Source organism: Choloepus didactylus, chromosome 22 (assembly GCF_015220235.1).
Source record: "Choloepus didactylus isolate mChoDid1 chromosome 22, mChoDid1.pri, whole genome shotgun sequence".
Taxonomy (NCBI): domain Eukaryota; kingdom Metazoa; phylum Chordata; class Mammalia; order Pilosa; family Megalonychidae; genus Choloepus; species Choloepus didactylus.
Window position 1 is genome coordinate 28,776,719 of NC_051328.1, and position 20,778 is coordinate 28,797,496.

At 40.3% G+C, this 20,778-nt stretch overlaps 1 protein-coding gene across 11 annotated transcripts in view; it reads left to right on the forward strand.

Annotated features, from left to right (window-relative positions):
* The window catches only part of HYDIN (HYDIN axonemal central pair apparatus protein), a 534,664-nt gene that overhangs the window by 365,228 nt on the left and 148,658 nt on the right, over positions 1-20,778 (forward strand). For all 11 annotated transcript variants that reach the window (XM_037815908.1, XM_037815907.1, XM_037815906.1 and 8 more), the window contains 8 exons: positions 8,011-8,188; positions 9,889-10,016; positions 13,566-13,699; positions 14,131-14,267; positions 14,511-14,638; positions 14,796-14,987; positions 15,316-15,465; positions 19,325-19,564. In XM_037815908.1, coding sequence (XP_037671836.1) covers positions 8,011-8,188; positions 9,889-10,016; positions 13,566-13,699; positions 14,131-14,267; positions 14,511-14,638; positions 14,796-14,987; positions 15,316-15,465; positions 19,325-19,564 — 1,287 coding nt within the window. The remainder of the gene's footprint in view (positions 1-8,010; positions 8,189-9,888; positions 10,017-13,565; positions 13,700-14,130; positions 14,268-14,510; positions 14,639-14,795; positions 14,988-15,315; positions 15,466-19,324; positions 19,565-20,778) is intronic.

Sequence of the window (20,778 nt, forward strand, 5' to 3'; positions counted from 1 at the left end):
CAATTTCTTTGTGTCCCTGTGTCTAAGATGAGTCTCTTGTATGCAACATATTGATGGTTCATATTTTTTGATCCATTCTGCCAATCTATATCTTTTAATGGGGGAGTTCAGTCCATTTATATTCAACATTATTACTGTGAAAGCATTTCTTGAATCAGCCATCTTATCCTTTGGTTTATGTTTGTCAGATATATTTTTTCCCTCTCTCCCCTTCATTTCAGTCTCTCCACAGATTGTCTCTGCTGCTGACCCACAAGTCCTTGGTATTGGCATATGGTCCCTGGGACCGTCTTCCAAGCCGTGCCCTTCTAGGGCCTCTGCTGAGAGGTTGTGCTACGTCACAAGTGCACGCTGTCCCTCAAGGGAAGTTCTGGGCCGCCAGGCTGTGTAGGTGTGTTCCCAGCCTGCTGTAAGGCTGGCTGTATGGGGCATGTTAATTTCCCCCTTTTCGCACAGCTCCACCTTCCAGCTCTGGGACAATTAGCTGTGGGTGCACGAAAGGCTATTTTCAATGCCTGATATTGTGGCGTGTGTGCGTGCTGCTGGAAACACCTCCTGTCACACTGGGTTTTATGGCGGGCTCTGTGCTGTGGCAGCAGTGCCAGGCAGGAGTGTTCCTAGCCTGCTGGGAAGATGGCTGCAAGGGGCATGGTTATTTTCCCCTTTTGGCTCTCCTCTGCCTTCCTCGCTCTGAGACAATTAGCAGGGGGTGTGCGAAAGGCTATCTTCCACGCCAGATATTGAGGTGTTCACACAACCCGTTCCTGCCGTGCTTCACTGTGCGGTTCTTGCTGCCGTATCTGCAGTTGCTTTTGGGTTTTTTTAAAAAAGAACTAGTCCGCCTCCAAACGCCAACCCACAGTTTCCCCACACTACAGCGTGGCTTACTCACTCATTTCAGAACGCAGACTCCCAGTTTCATACAGTCCCTGTGGATTTAGAAGACCTGTCCAGCTGGTGCATTGCTGGAACTGGTGTTCTGGGTCACTTTCTGGCTTTTATCTAGTATTTTTCATGGAGGCGTTTTTTGCCCTGTCTCTCCTAGCCACCATCTAAGGTTCTCTCCACATTAACTGTTTTGCAAAAGGAATCATGAAAACAATGTTTTACTGTCACAGGCAATGGATTTGGGGTTTGAGATAAGTTTATAAACTCTTCTAGGGTGGGAGGATCCCCAGTTTATGCATATGTGTGTGTGTGTGTGTGTGTGTGTGCGCACGTCATGTGTTTGTTTAAATAAGATCTGGATATGTATACTCTGATATGTTATTATTTATGCTAATAGTAACCACTGATGATCTTTATTAACTTTTTTCTTACTTCATTGTCTATTTTTTCTTCAAAACAATGCATTATTAGTAATATCATAAAAATAAAATATGATGAAATATAAAGAGCACATTCAAAATGAACTTTAAAACACTTCTAAATAGATTGAATTTATACTGCTATTATTTTTCCCCAGTTCGTATCCCAACCTGATTTACCTTTTATCATAATCTATAACTATGACATTGTCCCACCTTTTATTTTCTGGTTATCAATCTAGAGATTGTATTTTATTATGTAATATTTGATGCATCCAAAAGAAATCTATGTCACATATGTTTAATATATAAAGCGTAATGATAAAATGAACACCCATGGAGCTACTACCCAACTTTGAATCCAAAAATTTGCTAATGTCTTTGCATCTATCTGTGGACTTCATTTCTGTGTCATGCCCCAGTTTCCCACCCAGAAGCAGTAACCACTAGTCTGAATTTTGTGTTTATCATTTCCTTACTTTATAAAATACATTTTTATCATATATATATATCCTTAAACAATGTATTTTTAGTTTATTAATTTATCAAAATTACTAAGCATCTAATATGACCAGGTGTTTTCTGGCACTGGTAACAGAGTAGTAAACAAAACACATACACTTATCCTCATGGATGTTTTATTCTATGGGATTTTGCTTTAACCTGAGCTTCATAAAAATGACATCATACTAAATGTAATCTTGTGCCATTTGCTTTTTTCACTCACTATTATGTTTCTAAGACTCATGCATACTCTTGCATCCAGCTATCCTTCATTTCTTTTCACTGCTGAATAATATTCCATTTTTAACTATATTGAAAGTAATTTTCCATTTTCCTGCCAAAGCACATTTGGGCTTTTTCCCAAAGCCTTTGCTATTAGAATCAATACTGCTAGGAATATTCTTGTATGGAGGTGGAAGAGTTTCCCTAGGGAGTATTCCTAGAAGTGAAATTGCTGGGTCATGGGCTATGTGTACATTCAACTTTAAAAAATGGTGCTTCATATGAGAGAAAACAGTGTCTCAAGAGAGTATCTTAAAATAATTATGAATTTTAAAATGTAGTTTTTATTTTAGAACATAAACCTAGGTCAAAAATTGCTCTCTCATCAAGAATTTTCATGCAATAATATTGCCAACATGTGACTAAGATAATTGAGTTTTTGACAAGTAATTCACTTGTAAACAGTTAATCAGGAAAATCTCAAGTCAGAAACTTAGTGACAGTATTGGTTATGTTAGAGCCCTCTGTGAGAACTTTCAGTTTATAAATTGACAGGGAAGAAAGTACATGCACTCACTGAAAGTGAAAAATTTATTACTAATAACTTGACTTTTTATTTTTAAAAGAAATCATATGGTGGAGAGCATCTATGAATGTAATGGAGGAAATCAATGTCTACAAACCTGCAACCAAAATACAAACCTGAATGTGCTCAGTAGAACTACTGGAGTAAAGTCCTATGAATGCCATGAGTGTAGAAAGGCCTTCATGGATCATTCATCCCTTAAGAATCACATCAAGTCTCACCCTGGAAGCAAACCATATCCGTGTAAGGAATGTGGAAAAGCCTTCCATTTTCTTGCTTCCTTTAAGAAACATATGAAAAATCCCACTAAAGAGAAATCTTATGAATGTAAGGAATGTACTAAAGCCTTTAATTGTTCCTCATCCTTTAAGGCACATGTGAAGAGTCATACCTCAAAGATAAACTATGAATGTAAGGAGTGTGGAAAATCCTTTAGTTGTTCCTCATCACTCATGGAACACAAAAGAATTCATAGTGGAGAGAAGCCTTATGAATGTAAGGAATGTGGAAAAGCATTTATTAGTTTCTCCCATCTTACAGTACACACAAGAACTCACACTGGAGAGAAGCCTTATGAATGTAAAAAATGTGGGAAAGGCTTTATTTATCCCTCAGCCCTCAGGATCCATATGAGCATGCACACTGGGGAGAAACCCTATGAATGGAAAGAATGTGGGAAAGCCTTCCATCATTCTTCATATCTTACTGTACATGTAAGAATGCATACTGGAGAGAAACCCTTTGAATGTTTGGAATGTGGAAAAGCTTTCAGTTGTCCCTCATCCTTTCGAAGGCATGTGAGAAGCCACACTGGAGAGAAACCATATGAATGTAAGGAATGTGGGAAAGCCTTTGTTTGTCCCGCCTACTTTCGAAGACATGTGAAAACTCATACAAGAGAAAACATACACATATAATGTACAATACTTTTCCTAATCTTAGGCAACACAAAGGTTTCACATTGTGGGGACACCCTGTGAATATAAGAGAAAGGCCCTCATTTGTCACTCACCCATTTAAAAACTTTTGAGAGCTCACACCTGAGAGAAACACTACATGTTAACGTGGGAAAGCCTTCTTGAACATCACTTTATTGTGCATAAGAAAATTTATACCAGACATGAATTCTAAACAATGTGGTGTTTCCTTTACCAGTGCCTCATCCTTAAAAGTGTACTACTAGCCCAATTTACAATTTTATTTTCTGATATGAACACTTAAGATGATAAATTTCCCTCTAATACCTCTTCAGCTCTAACCATATACATTTTGGTGTCAGGTTTTTTATAGTTCAGACATAAATATTGTCTTATTTCCATTACAAAGTTCTTAGTACCTATAAAGGCTTTGAAGTATTTTTTTTATGTGCAAGTAGGAGTGCTCTTTCTAAATTGAAATCTAATTAATTCCAGTTGGTCTCTAAGTGTGAAGTCATGTTACTGACACTTTAGTATTGAGATTTTTTTTTTGGGGGGGGGGGTCTAGTATGGCAGATACTAGTCATTGCCTACCCAGTATTTATGCTACCCCTTCTTTTTAACTAAGAGAACTTAGGGTTACTGTGGTTATCAGTCTTTACTATTAAAAGATTTTCTTGTCCACTAAGTAACTATAACTCATTGCCTACCCAGTATTTATGTACCCCTTCTTTTCAATTAAGAGAACTTAAAGTTACTGAGGCTATCAGTCTTTACTATTAAAAGGTTTTCCTGTCCACTAAGTAACTACAATTCATTGCCTACCCAGTATTTATGTACCCCTTCTTTTTAACTAAGAGAACTTAAAGTTACTGAGGCTATCAGTCTTTACTATTAAAAGTTTTCTCCATCCACTAAGTAACTACAACAGAAATTAATCTGCAAAAATTGTGTTGAAAGTGGTGTGTTGAAAGTGAATGGTCTCATATGATTAGATCATTTTGAACTTTGTCCTCATGACATAAAGATGAAAGCTATGAGTAAAGATGGTTGGGCTGGGGACTACATTTTCCAAATCATTTCTTTGTCAAGTTCTTAGTGAGAGTTGCCTAGAAGAGGAGTTTTCATGAGAATGCACAAAGTCAGAATGAAAAAAGCCATTATGACTATCAGTACCGTGAGGCCATCAGACAGGGAGACAGATGCCTAGGGGCCTGGCATGTGCTAGTTTCCAGGTACATTTCCTGATTATTAGGTTCAGTGATCAATAATTGGGTGAAAACAGAACAGTAAGGGCTTGTTGGCAATTGTTGCTGAAAGTGTCTAAAATCCTTTTTGGATTTTCTGGCATGCTCTGGCATTATCATTTTGTTGATATTGTTCCACTGGCACATCAACTGACTGTAGAGTTGGTTCTAATTTAGGGCAGGGTTATCATCAGCACAGTGCTACTCATCTTGGTACCATGCTGATGGGGAAAGATACTGTGCAAGCCCACGATGATCTCGAAAATGCAAGAAGAGCTGTGACAGATTATCATAGGCATGATTGACATAAACATCAGAGGATTTTATTGCACTTTAATGGAGAAGGGTTTATATGTGACTCCTTCAGACAACCAGGAAGATTTTACTGCCTTTTTATCTGAGAAGATGAAAACTGTTTGGTTTGAGCTTCTTCCCTTAGCTGCTCTTCTTTCTTGTTTCTTTATATTTTCCTATTCTCTCCAAAAGTATACTTCCCCTTTAATCAATTTTTACCTTTTTATTAAGGAATACATACACTATTATGCATGTAGTGCTAATCTTAAGTGCACGGTTTGATGAAATTTCACATGTGCACACTCTGGTAAATCTACATTTCCAGAACTTCAGAAAGTTTATTTATGCCGTTTTCCAGTAATTACCCAACCAGAATTCTGACTCTTGCTATAATCAATTAGATTTCCTTGTTCTTGATTTTCATATAAATGTTAAAATACAATATGTACAGTTTTGTGCTTGGCTTCCTTTGCTCAACATGCCTGATAGATACACAACAGTTTTGTTGTGTATGTTACTAGTTTGTCTTTTGATTGCTCTTTTGGTAGATTTATGCATTCATTTTTCTTGATATATATGTAGGAATGAGATTTCTGAATCTTATTAGGCTTTATGTTTAGTTTTTCCTAGGCATTTCATTTTGCACAATGGTTGATTCAATGTATATTTCCCAAAGCAATGTAAGACAGCTCCAGTTCCAATACCAGGGCAGCACTTTTTAATTTTAATCATTTAGCAGAGTGTGGTAATATATCATTTTTGGCTTTAATTTGCATTCACCTGATGTGTAATGATGTTGAGTACTTTTTCATGTGCTTATTACCATTTGGATATCTTATGAGAACACCTTTTCATGCATTTATTTTATTGATTTAAAGGGCTTCCCTCTTGTGGCTTATTTATTATATGTGTGTGTATCTCTCTATAGATACACACATATGTAAATCATGTATTATATATTATATTATATATAATATGTATATTATATATACATATGTTGCAAGTAACTTCTCCCAGTCTGTGGCTTGTTTTAACTCCTTTCATTTTTGTAAGTTATGTAAGGAATTTATTGACTTGCTTATTGAGAAGTCCTTGGGTATACTTAACTTCAGGTATGGCTGGATCACAGCCCTAAAATGGTTTTATCTGGAGATCTCTCTCCATATCTTGGCTGTGCATCTTCCCACATTTGCTTTTCTCCCAGGAAGGCTGTTTTTCTTCATGGCCCAAAAGATCCAGACTTCCCTCTCCTCGGGTTGATGTCTTGGGGAAAAGAGAGTGCTTATCTATTTGAATAGTTACAATATAATCACCTGCATTTAATCTTATTGATTCTGGTTGGCTCACTTGTCCACCATAATCCAATCACTGTGTCCAGGGGAATGGTTTAGGACTAGTTCCCATGTTCATTCAGAAATGGGTTAGATTCTGTACCAGGTACATCATAGTCCTTGTAGTTGTGATGCATCTGGATTAGGGTGGAGGCAGCAGTGGGCAGATATGGGCTGAATTTGCAGGCTGGATCTAGAAATAGAGCTAATATGGTCACCTAGCCAGTTCTGCTTACTCTGCTCTTAGCAGAGGGAGTGGACCTAGGAGGTCTGGGAACTCAGTTAGGACTAGATAGATAGTTCCTAGAAATCCTCTCATAAAAGTAGATGATAGCGATTAATGTGCCTATAGATTACTAAAGACTGCTTTTCAATCTTTAAGTAAGCATAAAAATCAATTAGAGATTAGTCCTGTTTAAAGAAATGATTTCCCAGGCCAAGATAATGGATGTATTCTCTTATGCTTTTTTTTTTCCCTAGACTATTTTTTATCTCCTACATGTAGGTCTGTGATCAATTTTGAATAACTTTTTTTTTGGTAGGGTGTGAGGTGGGACCAAGATAAATATATGTGTGTGTTTCTAGTTGATCTGGACCATTTATCAAATAGATAAGTTTTCCCCACTATCTCTGTCTCTGGTGTATTTGTCTTTCCTTGCACCAGTATCACACTATGTTGCTTTACAGGATATGGGAAATCTGGTACTGTGAGCTTTCCAGATTTTTTATTCTTCAAGATTGTGTTGCCTCCTCTATTCTCCATTGATTTCTATATTGATTTTAGAATCTCCTTATCAGTTTTCACTTGGGACTTTGCTTGCTATTACATTGACTTTATAGAACAATTTGAAGAAAATTGATATCTTTACAATATTGAGTTTTCCAATTGGTGAACATAGCATAACTGCCCACTTACCAGGTCATCTTTAATTTCTCTCAACATTTTATAGGTTTAATTACAGAAGTTATGAATGAATGTTTAATTTATGTCTAGGTATGTGGTGTTTTGCTTTGTAAATATTGACTTATTACCTTCATTTTCCAATTGTTTTGGCTAATAAAATTGCATTTTTTTCTTGTGCATTGACAGTATTTCCATTGACATATAATAATTGAAATAAATTCAATTATTCTAAAAAAAAATGATGCTAAAGTGTTTTTGCACAATGGTTATTCCCATTGGCATTCCCACCAGATGTGTATAAGAGTTTCCTCTGGGAAAAAAAAAAAAAAAGAGTTTCCTTTGATGCATAGCCTCAACATAATTTGATAAATATTGCCAACTTTGTGGTTTAAAAAAATTTTCGTTATAAACTTAAGTTTGCATTTATCTGATTGCTAATAAGGATGAGTGCCTTTCGCTGTGTTCATTTGCTATTTGTGTTTGTTTCCTCTTGGGAGATGCCAGTTCATATCTATTGCCCATTTTTCTGTTAGTTGCTTGTCATTTTCTTAGAGCTTCATAGAAATGAATCTTGAGGGAATGGGTGAGCAGAAAATAACAGCACAGTAGGCCCTTGGGATTATCTAGTGCATCAAACTGCCAGAAATTGATGTCCATTCATAAATTTTAAAGTTCTCTCTGGTCTTTCTACTGCATAGGGTTTTATTGGGTCACTTAAAGAGCAGGTGTTGAAGGTTTGCTACCTACCTGGAATACCTGAGATCTTTCAGAGAAATTTCCAGATACAGATCGCCCACTTGAACCCAGAAAATATCACTCTAAGTGGAGAGGGAATCTTTCCCCGGATCTGCCTCGATATCCCCAGGAACCTCAAAGGTACTACTAACCCGTTTGTGGAATTTCCCCCTTGGGGGACAAAGATACATTTCAGCTTTGCTTACCTGATGGTTGATGGATGCTCATTTTATTTGCTTGGCAGTCCCCTTCTTTGGTTCTTCCTCAATCACCAAAAAGGTCAAAAATTGAATTTGAATTGGTAACTTGAGGTTAGTGAGACAAGATATGGTCCATGACAGTCCCATATTAGGACCCCAGACTGATCTTCAATTTTGCCTTTTTTTTTTTTCCATCTCTTTACTAAGGGATCAGGAAATTCCATTTTCCAAAAGCCTTTTCCTCTGTGCTATGATCCTTCCAGCTACAATCCCTCCCTAAGTCCTACTTTCCCAATGGCACAATTCACACATGGCCAGTAAGAAGGCAAAGAATTGTTTAATGCAAGGAGAAGAATTCTCAAAATATAAACTGTCCAGAAAGGCAACTGCAGATTCTGACTCCTTATTTTGGCACAACACAGTTCAGAAGCTAATTTAGACTGGTATGAGTTGTCTGCCCTCGTGCCTAACCAAAGCTTTTCTGGTCCTGTCTAGCCCTAGTGCCATCCCCAAGTGCCAGAATGAAATTTCTGTCTTGGCAGATCCCAAAGCTCAGCTGAATAACTCTTTTGGCCATAGAATCTCTCTGGCTCTTTCTTCCTGACATAGAGTAGAAGATGAAGAGTCAAAAGAAACTTCTCACTCTTTATGAATCCCTCTTCAAGCTCCTTGAAATCCAGTTTCCTTAAAGAGCTTCCACTTAAGTCCTCATGCTCAGCCTTTCCTCCTACACTATTCCCCAATGTCACTAACTCATCCATTTATGACCGTTGTTACTGTCTTCTTCCTGAAAATCTGAACATAAATATTAGTAAGGTTAAAACCAACTTACATTCTAGTACCTAGAGTTATAGCCAGATGGGGATTGCCTTAAATCCATATTGTTAAGGAGGAAAGCTTAGCCGCATGGTTGTGAACTGGACATCCAGCCAGCCTTGTCAGAGCAGTGGAGAGCTCTACTGCCCAGCACAGTGCTTTAGAATAATTTAAATTTGAATGCTATTAGCTGGGTCTTCTGTGTTCCAGTTCATCACAGTCCAGCACTTCCTGTTGTTTTATAGTAGACATTTAAGTTACTTTACCCATCTTGCCCCTGGAAGCATTTGACTTTGCCCTGGTGTAGTGGTGAGCTTGGGTGTCTAAAAGCTCTCCACTAATTGCCCATCCTCCCTGATTCCAGGAATTGTGTCTTAGGTCTAGCTAAAAAAAAAAAAAAAAAAAAAAAAAAAATTGTCCCAAATAAGTTGAGTTTTAATAAATAAGAAAACTGACTTATAGGTTGATGCTCCTCCCTGGTCTGCTCAGCACTGAGGAGGTTCCCAGGACTCAAGTCTTTCCAGTGCTAAAACCAAGAAAGTCCTGGGCAGGGGAATCAAGTTGGTTACCCTACAGGGTGACTTTGGATGTTTCTGCCAGTAAGTTCTTGAGAAACAGCTAGTAACTCACTAAAGCATGGTCTCATTAAACTCAGTGAAGTCTCTGATAAAAATTCAACTCACTCAAATTACCTCACACTCTGAAACAGAGAAACATGGCAAGTGAAGTATCAGAAAGTTTGCTTTCCTCTCACTGAGTCAGTGTCTGGGGCATAATTCATATTTTTTCATCCATCCTTGTTCCCTTCTCCTTTAACACCCACAGGTAATGAAAAGTATGAAACCTTCCTGAATCAGGCCAAGAAAAACCTGGAAAGAGAGTATGAGAAATATGAAACTCTGGATCAATTAGATATAATAACTGAGGAGATCCCTGAAGATGAATCTGCTGAGGTAAGACTAGCTTCACACTGCACGGAAGGCATGTGCAGAAGGACAGTATGTGCAAAGGCCCAGAGACAGGAAGGACATGGAATCCCTGAAGATCAGAAAGGAGACAAGTATAGATGAAGTCAAGAGTGGGAAGGTGGGGGGCAGGGGTGAAATGCGCCCGAAGAGGTGGGCAGCAGCTTGGTGAATCAAATTCAGGGTTTGTGGCATCAGGAAACTCCTAAAGTGATTTAAGCCAGGGCATAGCATATTTAGAGTTGCATGTTTCAAAGCTCCCGTTGGCCACTTTGTGAAGCTTGGAGGGGAGGGGGACTTGGAGGAATGAGAATAGATGTAGGGAGATCTGGTTTTTAAAACGCTGATGGAATAATTCTAGGTGAGAGTGATGGTGGTGTGAACAAAGGTGATGGCCGTGGGGACAGAGAAGAAAGGGTGCATTCAGGAGATAATTTGGCTGTGGAAGTGTCAGGGATTAGCGATTGGTTGTGGAGGTGACGGGGAGGTGACCCCCCAGGTGTCTTGCTTGGTGACAAGGTAAGAAGGGGGCACTGAGATAGGAAACTCCAAAGGAGAAGCAAGTTTTGGGGAAGGGGAAGGGAAATGGATTCAGAGGGTCCTTCACCGAGGATTTCTGTGCATCATCCAAGAAGAGGCACCCAACAGGGACTTGGGACTTGGCTGAGGACCAGGGGAAGAGTCAATGCAATGTCATTGTATTCACAGGAAGGGCTGAGATTCCCTAGGGACTGAGCAGGGAATGGAGTACAGATTCAGAATCAAACCCTTAGGTATACAACCTTTCAGGGGGAGGAGTGGGGCAGCCACAGAGGATCTGGAAACATCAGGAATGTGAGGTGCTGCAGAGGTGGGAACCAAGCCAAGAGGTGGACTACCGAGGTAGGGAGAGGCCCAGCTTGCAAATAGAGGCTGTCCCTGTGGTGTGTTATGGAGGCAAAATCCCCAAATTCTCTCCCTTACCATTTCCTGAAATTCCGCTCAACGAACTGTTCGTGGCCATTAAGGCTACTACTTTCTTTTCCCTTCTTTTAAAATACAAATTGTGCATCACAATGTCATCCTAAGGAAGACATAATTACATATGTAGCTAGAGATCCCTTAGACTTGGTAAGAGGGGTTTCTAAAACAGGGAAGAGGGGAGTGCGGGAGACTAGGAGCCCCAAAGGCTGCCCATGAAGGCTGCTTTTGCAGAAGCCTGGTTTGGTACAAGATGCCAAAAGTGAACCATAGCACCAAGGATTATCATATTTAATAACACTAGCTACCATTTATCCAACTCTCATACCAACCTGTGCTGAGTTATTGACCTGCATTATCTTACTGAATCCTCTCGCACCAGTGGGGATTGGGGGGATTGGTGCTATCATGGTCTTCATTTCACAGCTGGGAAAACAGAAACTCACAGAAGTGAAGTGCATGTCCCAAGGCAAGCAGCCGAGCTAGGATTTGAATGCAGGCCTGTCCAACTCCCAAGGCTGGGCTCTTAACCTCTGCCTTCTCTGGGTGGGTCCCCTGCTGTCCTTGAGAAACCGTGGTGTGGGCATTTTACCCATGTCCCCAGGTGGCTGTCCCTGGGACCTGCAGTGTGTGCTTTCTGTGGATGTAAAAGCCCGCACAGAGCCAAGCAGGAGGACCCTGCATAGGGCAAGGGTTGGCCACCAGGGGCTCAGGGGCGAGGTGAGGCATGCCCCTCTCCCACTTGTCACAGTCCCCCTGCTCCCTGTTTTCTCCACTTTACACATTAAGCCTACCTCCTTGGCCCCTGACTTAAAGTATGGCCCTTCTACAACCAGGCCTCTCAACCTTTTTCCATTCTCGCTCCTCTGCCCTCAAGAAGCACTTAAGATTTTTTTTCCTCATATTCCCAAATTTAATCTCTTTGAAAACTTTGATATTTAAGTTTTTTTAACTTTTTATTTTGGAATAATTATAGAGTTACAGGAAATTGCAAAAAATTTACAGGGAGATTCCATATACCCTTCAACCAGTTTCCCCCAATGTTTGCATCTTACATGACTGTAGTACAACATCAAAACCAGGAAATGATCTGCAGAGCTTGTTCAGATTTCACCAGTTTTACCTGCACCATTTTTGTGTGTATGTGTATGTGTGTGTGTGTATCTATGCAATTTTTTTTAATCTTCATTTTGTTGAGATATATTCACATACCATGCAGTCAAACAAATCGTACATTCAATTGTTCACAGTACCATTACATAGTTGTACATTCATCACCTAAATCAATCCCTGACACCTTCATTAGCACACACCCAAAAATAACAAGAATAATAATTAAAGTGAAAAAGAGCAATTGAAGTAAAAAAGAACACTGGGTACCTTTGTCTGTTTGTTTGTTTGTTTCCTTCCCCTATTTTTCTACTCATCCATCCATAAACTAGACAAAGTGGAGTGTGGTCCTTATGGCTTTCCCAATCCCATTGTCACCCCTCCTAAGCTACATTTTTATACAATTGTCTTTGAGATTCATAGGTTCTGGGTTGTAGTTTGATAGTTTCAGGTATCCACCACCAGCTACCCCAATTCTTTAGAACCTAAAAAGGAGTAAATTGTGTGTAAGAGTGCCCACCAGAGTGACCTGTCGGCTCCTTTTGGAATCTCTCAGCCACTGAAGCTTATTTCATTTCCTTTCACATCCCCCTTTTGGTCAAGAAGATGTTCTCCGTCCCACGATGCCGGGTCTACATTCCTCCCCGGGAGTCATATTCCACGTTGCCAGGGAGATTCACTCCCCTGGGTGTCTGATCCCACGTGGGGGGGGGGGGCAGTGATTTCACCTTTCAAGTTGGCTTAGCTAGAGAGAGAGGGCCACATCTGAACAACGAAGAGGCATTCGGGAGGAGGCTCTTAGGCACAATTATAGGGAGCCCTAGCCTCTCCTTTGCAGCAACCGTCTTCCCAAGGGTAAAACCTACGGTAGAGGGCTCAACCCATCAAACCACCAGTCCCCTATGTCTGTGGTCATGTTATCACTTGTAGATTCAGGTAACTACAATCAAGATACAGAACTGTTCCTTAGTCACAAGGATCCCTCCTTTGTGCTACCCCTTTATAGCCACACCTACTCCTCTTACCCCCCAGCCCTTAAACCTGGCAACCACCAATCAGTTCTCTATCTCTATATTTTTTTTATTTCAAGAATGTTATATAAATGGAATCAAATAGTGTGTAACCTTTTGAGATTGGCTTTTTTCATCCAGCAAAATGACATTGAGATCCACCCAGCTTGTTGCATGTGTCATAGTTCATTTCTTTTTATTGCTGAGTAGTATTCCACGGCATGGATGATGGCAGAGATAAAACTAGAATTTGTTTACACCCCCTCCCCATGAAGTTTTTAATACCACAAGTGCACTGTATATCTGTTTATGCTCTTTGGAGGGTCATAAAGTATTGTAATATCTAAAATTTTTTCCCTCCCAAGAACCAATTGTCACCTCCATGAGGGTGCTACCATCACCATGAAGAATGCATGTTCTACAAGAATTTGCTAACTTGCTCTTCTCTCTTCCCCAGTTAAGTGCTCAGCTCCAGATGGAAGTAGAGCGGCTGTTAGTCCAAGAGTATGCCCTAGAATATCAGAAAACTGCTACTCCCGATTCCACAGATGACTCCTGCTTCAGCCATAGGAGTCGCCTCAAGCTGACCAAGTGGGTGCCTCTTGTATCATATTTGTTTAGTTGATCAGAGCAAGCAGTGCTGCCCCATGCAGAGTGTCCCTGGAAGTAATAGAATCTGGTAGGCTTGCTTATCTACTGCCAACCGGACAGATTTCTGCCTCTTAAAGTCAGAAAACTCCAGCTTTGTCTAATGGACAGACTCTGTTTTGGGTCTATTGGGGCCCTCCCTGAATGTGTTTTGAGATAATGGCCAGCAACAGTGTGGAGTTCTTGGGGAAATGCCCTATTCCTGGTGTCCATTCTGGTGTATAGTAGTTGGTCTCCACTCCAGAGAATAAAAATTGTGTACAGGAGATGGAAGAGAATCTCACATTCTTTCATTTCTGGATGAGTAGCCTTCCAAAACAATAGTCTTCCAGATTTGAAAGTGACTAATAAAGAGACTTTGTTAACTCTTTCAGAGTCCAGCTGCCAGAGTATATCTTGGACTTTGGCTACATTATCCTTGGTGAGGTCCGAACCCATATCATCAAGATCACCAACACCAGTCACTTTCCAGTGTCCTTGCATGCTGAAAAGCGTGTCCTTCATGACACAGGTAACCAGGATGGGAGACTATCCCATCATATTTTGTCATTACTAACATGGTACCCCATCTATACTGTCTCATTTTCGAGCATCATTTGGGCTTCTTCTGGGATCAGGTGAATGAATTGTTGGGTTATAAACTGATGTTTTGAATAGTCATCTTGCCCCAGGGAGTGCTCTATCTACATCAGCTCTTGTTGATTATTTCTCTTTCCCACAAAGAGATTTTGTTTTTCTCACTCTCCTGGGCCAGGCTTCACTACTGAGCTAGATCGTGTAAAGAATCTACCTTACTGTGAAACGGAAACGTTTGAAGTGAGGTTTGATCCACAGGGGGCCAATCTTCCTGTTGGAAACAAAGAAGTCACTCTGCCCATCAAGGTAAGATACACTGGGCTGAGCTGACCCTGTCCAGCTTCTGGCTCTGCTTGCTGATCACCCCTGGTATGATCCTGTTACTATGTCAGACTTCGATTCTCCCCCCTCCCTGTCCCCAACCCCATGCCATATGGTAACAGCAATTTTATGCCCATTTTAGGTGGTTGGAGGGCCAACAGTTCACATCTGCCTCCAAGCCAGGGTGACTATTCCAACTATGACATTGTCTCGTGAAAAAGTGGAATTTGCCACCATTCAGTGTGGACAGTGCCTCGTGGAAACAATTCAGCTTTCCAATCATCTCCAAGTCCCTTGTGAATGGTTTGTCCACAGCTATAAGCCTGTTAGTAAGGTAAATGAGTTGTGGTCTACCGGTCCCCTTTTCTTTATCTCCATTCCTGTCAGATTTGTAATTCTAGGCCTCCACTTTTATCATTTCACTCTTCTGCTTTTCAAAGACTTTCAGTGACAACCATTGCCTCTTGAATAAAATCTAAGCCCATCCAAAGACCTATCAGGCCATGCTATGTGGCCAAATGTCTTACCCATTGTTGTACCCCTGGTATAAACACATTCTCTGATACCAGAGAGCTACTCAGCAAATGTAGGTGAATGGGGGGGGGTAGAATGAGTCTGTTTTCCATTGAAGATGATCTAATTGTCTAATATTTGTAAACCAGCTAGAGAAACACATGCCAAAGTACCTAAGAAAGAAACTACATGCTGAATTAAAGCCAAAGACCCGGGTCTTTGAGATTCAGCCCACATCTGGAATCTTGGATCCTAATGAGCGATCCAACGTGCAAGTGAAATTCATGCCCACGGAAGAGGTAAGCTTTAAAGAAACGTGGTTTCATTCAGAGTCTCCTGATCTCTTTGAACTTTACTCAAAATCCACCTTTGAGTTACCCATGTGTTGCTATTCTGAATATGACATCCCCAGTGCTCTGGCTCCTACAGAAACTGTGTGTCCTGGGGGTTGAGAGCATGAGCTCTGCAATCTACAGCCCTGGATTAGTGGCCTCCTGCCTCTGCACTGACAGACTGTGTCTTTGAGCAAATTATTGATGCTCCCTAAGCCTCAGTTTGCTCATAGCTAAGGTTAGAATGATAACATTACATATCAAAAACCATTATTTGTAATTCTAAAATCCAATAAGTTCCAAAACCGAAAAAAAAAAAAAAAAAAAAATTTTCAGACCAAAACTCATTTGGCAGCTAAACTTCATCTGAACTGATATGACACTATTTAGTCTTTATTTATTTATCCCACTTAGAGACAGACATTGCAACTGCAAAATATTCTGTTTGATTACAGGGGTTTTTACCTTTGACCCTCCTTGGGGTATTAGGAAACATAGAGTATGAGCGCTGGGTTTACTTTTTTTTTTTTTTTTTTTTTTTTTTTTCATGTCAATGTCATGCCTCTTTGGCTTTTTTTTTTTTTTTTTTTTTTTTTTTCTTTTTTTTTTTTTTTTTAATCATCATTTTATTGAGATATATTCACATACCATGCAGTCATACAAAACAAATTGTACTTTCGATTGTTTACAGTACCATTACATAGTTGTACATTCATCACCTAAATCAATCCCTGACACCTTCATTAGCACACACACCAAAATAACAAGAATAATAATTAGAGTGAAAAAGAGCAATTGAAGTAAAAAAGAACACTGGGTACCTTTGTCTGTTTGTTTCCTTCCCCTACTTTTCTACACATCCATCCATAAACTAGACAAAGTGGAGTTTGGTCCTTATGGCTTTCCCAATCCCACTGTCACCCCTCATAAGCTACATTTTTATACAACTGTCTTCGAGATTCATGGGTTCTGGGTTGTAGTTTAATAGTTTCAGGTATCCACCACCAGCTACCCCAATTCTTTAGAACCTAAAAAAGGTTGTCTAAAGTGTGCGTAAGAGTGCCCACCAGAGTGATCTCTCGGCTCGTTTTGGAATCTCTCTGCCACTGAAGCTTATTTCATTTCCTTTCACATCCCCCTTTTGGTCAAGAAGATGTTCTCCATCCCACGATGCCGGGTCTACATTCCTCCCCGGGAGTCATATTCCACGTTGCCAGGGAGATTCACTTCCCTGGGTGTCTGATCCCACGTAGGGGGGAGGGCAGTGATTTCACCTTTCAAGTTGGCTTAGCCAGAGAGAGAGGGCCACATCTGAGCAACAAAGAGGCATTCAGGAGGAGACTCTTAGGCACAAATACAGGGAGGCCTAGCCTCTCCTTTGCAGCAACCGTCTTCCCAAGGGTGGGTTTACTTTTTAAAATATGAATTTGAAAGCCTCTGGTCCTTGGGATTTCAGGAAAGAGACTATCAACTTGCAGTAGCTACTTCCTACAGTCATGTTGAAGATTCATGAATTAATGTGAATAAAAGGCACAGCATGCTGTGCTCTATGTAGTAAGTACCTCCATTACTGTAGTTAAGTTCCTTCATCAGTAGTCATGATAATAATAAGTGCTTCCTAGTGGACAGCCTTCCTTGGCCTTCTTTTTTTAATGAGAGAAGTTGTGGGTTTACAAAAAAAATCATGTATAAAATACAGGGTTCCCAAAAATATAGGGTTCCCATACACCACCCTTGCCTTTGTGTGGTACATTTGTCATAATTGATGAAAGCACATATTTATAATTGTACTATCAACTATAGTCCATAGTCCATGGTTTAACTTAGGATTCACTGTTTGAGTTGTGCAGTTCCATGGATTTTTTTTTTTAATTTTTTTTCTGGTAACATGTATAAAACCTACAATTCCCCCTTTTAACAACAAATATCTTTTCTGAATGTCATCAGCGCAAAGCTACTCCTGACCAAGAACACAGTATAAATAATAAAATCCTAGAACCAGGGAGGCTCTCAAGAGGTTACACTGTAAAGACTTTTGCTCAAACCCTAAGGCATTTGGGAGATGTTTTTCTCTATTCTATTCTTTCAAAAGAAAAATTGGAGTTTTAGAGAATACCTATGGTTAACTCCCATTTCCTGGTAACTGCTTTGAGGAATGGCATAAGAATCTATAGTGAGGAGCACTGAAAAAGAGGAAAAGATAATGACTTCATATTTGATTTTAAAATAAAGCCCATGTTTCTACCATTATCAAAATATCCCCCAACCTTTATAGAAGAAGGTAGACTTAATAATACACTTGTCATTCTTAGAGTCTTAAGAGTGTCAGGGCTTTATTCAAGATATTTCTCCACTGCTGAAAGGAGGAAATATCAATTAATATAGTAAAAATAGATTTGTTCAGGTAGTTCCATAAATGTTGACCTGGAATTGGTCAAAGTTAATAAAATGTTTCCACCAATTGGGAAGGAACTTACTGGCTGACACAAGGAATCCGTTAGCCCTGCCACCCATACGTCCTCTGCAACATAGAGAAATCACTGATGCCCACACTAACAGCTCTTAAACATTATGAAATGTGTTCAGAATACTGTGTTAAAAAACGAGGAAATGAATGAAATGTTTTAGAGCAATTTCCATAAAAAGCAACTAAAATACAGAAGTTGGGTCATAAAGTGCAAACACCATGACTATACAGAAAATCCTCTTAGCCAGTGATTCATCCCCTATTTCCAATGATGGGTATTTTTCTTTATGTTTATGTATGTCCATGCACATTCCATCCATCTGGTTTTCCCCCCTTGAACTAAAAGAATTAGAAACTCTTAAAATCTTGAAGCCAATCATGATCCCCAAACCCAAGCCTTGAGCCCACCTGTATCAGAATGACCTACCATCTGGTTGAAAAATCCCAAGCCTTACCTTGACCTTCCTCAGTCAGGATCTCTAGGGGATGTGGCCAGTGAATCTGAGTTTTTAATAAATTCCCATGGATCCAGATTAGGAACCACTGGATAGAAAGTGAATTCTTTACCATTTTGAGGAAACATGTGAGTCAGATTGGTATCACTGTCAACTGGTATTCTGATTGTAATTGTGTGGGTTGAACTGAATGCCCTAATTGGTTAATCTCAGACCTGCTGTGTAATCATAACTTCAAATAATGGAAATACACTATCTGGATTCTCCCCAAAGTAGACCAGGAGACAAGAATGTGAGCATAAGTAGATTATTTGGGGAAGTGCAGGGAACACTACAGTGTAGGGAAGTTGAAGGAAAAAGAAGGCAGCCAAAAAAAGGGTGTGCAATTCAGCTAACAGCATTGAAGACTGGGGCTTAAGCCCACAGGGAAACTCTGGGGAAATACACAAAACACATACGTAGGAGTTATCCGTCCCAGGGAACAAGGGAGCTGGGGGTTTCTGTGGGAACTCCCGAGAGTCCCTGGTTGAGGACTGCGCCCAGGGCACCCCGGCAGTTGCTCGGCACTTCTGCCTTGCCCTCCGTGGGCAGCAAGGCCCAGGAAGTGAGACCCTCAGACCCGCAGGGGCAGCTGGTGGCAGCTGGAAGTCAGAGCACACGGAAAGGCTGAGGGATATGAGCACGACACTCAGCGGGGCCGCGACAGGTGACACACATTGAACAGCACCTGGTGTGCCCATGCAATTTTATAAGAAAAGTTTTCTCTTTCATTCTAATAGGATAAATTTTGTCCCCCTCACCCCACCTACCCACCCCCATAAACACATGCACACAATTTCTGTTTACATGTCACCTAACGGGAAAAAATCAGATGTTTGTTTAATTTTTTTTTTATGTTTTCTAGAAATTTTACAGCCAAACCCTGGTGTTCCAGATTGGCCAAAGTGCTCAGAAGCTCACGCTGCTAGCACAGGGGCAAGGTCTGGAGCCACGTCTGGAATTTAATCCTTCCGTTCTGGAGCTGGGGCCGCTGCTGCCCTGTGCGACCGGTGACGAGGCTGAGGTGGTGGTGAAGAATCCGTGCAACTTTCCCATTGAGTTTTACTCTTTAGAATTTGACCAGCAATATCTCCTGGAAGAAAAGGTAAGCAAAGTACAAACGAAACTACATTTTCCTACGCACACTGCATCCTGCCTGCCTTCACTCCACGCTCTGCTTGGAATAGCTTCCTCTTGGCCTTTCCTCAACTCCCAACTCACTTCCCTTGAACTCCTCATCAGTTTAGATTTCATTTCTCTGTAGCCTTTCCTGACATACTTCCCTTGCTCCAAGCAGAATTCATTGCTTCTTTGTGATTTCATCGTACATTTAAACAACCACCTGAAAAATGCATGCTCCTGGTTAAAATTCAAATAGTAGAGAACTGCACACAGCAATAAAAAAAGAGGCTCTCCTCCATTCTAGACTCCCCCTACAGAATTTCTTCCCCAAATATAACCACTATTAGCTGTTTCTTGTGTGACCTTCCAGGCATTTCCTATATGTATGCATACATTATCCTTTGTTTATTTTATAAGTTTCTATTGAATTATAAAATACATACAGAAAGTGTATAGATCCTAAGGGAACATATCAATGAATGTCACAAATTGTGCACACCTGTGTAACCAGTGCCTCAGTCAAGAAGCAAAATATTATCAGCATCCCAGAAGCCTCCCCACAAGCATGGCCACTACCCTGACTTCCAACAACAATTTTTATATTTCATATAAATGGAATCACACAATGTGAACTCTTCTGTGTCTGGCTTCTTTGCTTCAACATTATATTTGTGCAATTCACCCATATTGTTGTGTGTAACTGTAATTCTTTCCTACTCTTTGCTGCATCCTGTGTGGATAAGCCACCATTCATTTCTTTATAAACGCTCCCTCTGACTTTGGAATCCTCCCACCGACTCTGGCAGCTGGGGGAAAAGAGGCCAAAAGGGGGACACCCCAGGAGGCTCTCTGCGGTTCTTCCCTCTCCCCAATATTTGGCCCTGCCCTCTCAAACACACATGTCCTTTACAACCCTCTCCCCCAAAACACGTGCTCCTGTTTTGCCACACCTATCTCTATGCAAGGGGAAAAGGAGTAGAGCTCTTTTTGTTGCATATGAGGGAGAGACAACTAAGGAGAGGGACTTTATTTTGGTCCCATTTCCCCCATTTACACCATTGAGAAGACATTACATTTCAAACCAGTTAAAGCTGTTTGTTTGTTTTTGTTAGTGCTCCTTGTATCTATTTTTGGTTTTTGTTTGTTTCTGTAATTGTTTTCATGTGGCCTATGTATTTTTTAGTTTTTTTTATTTGG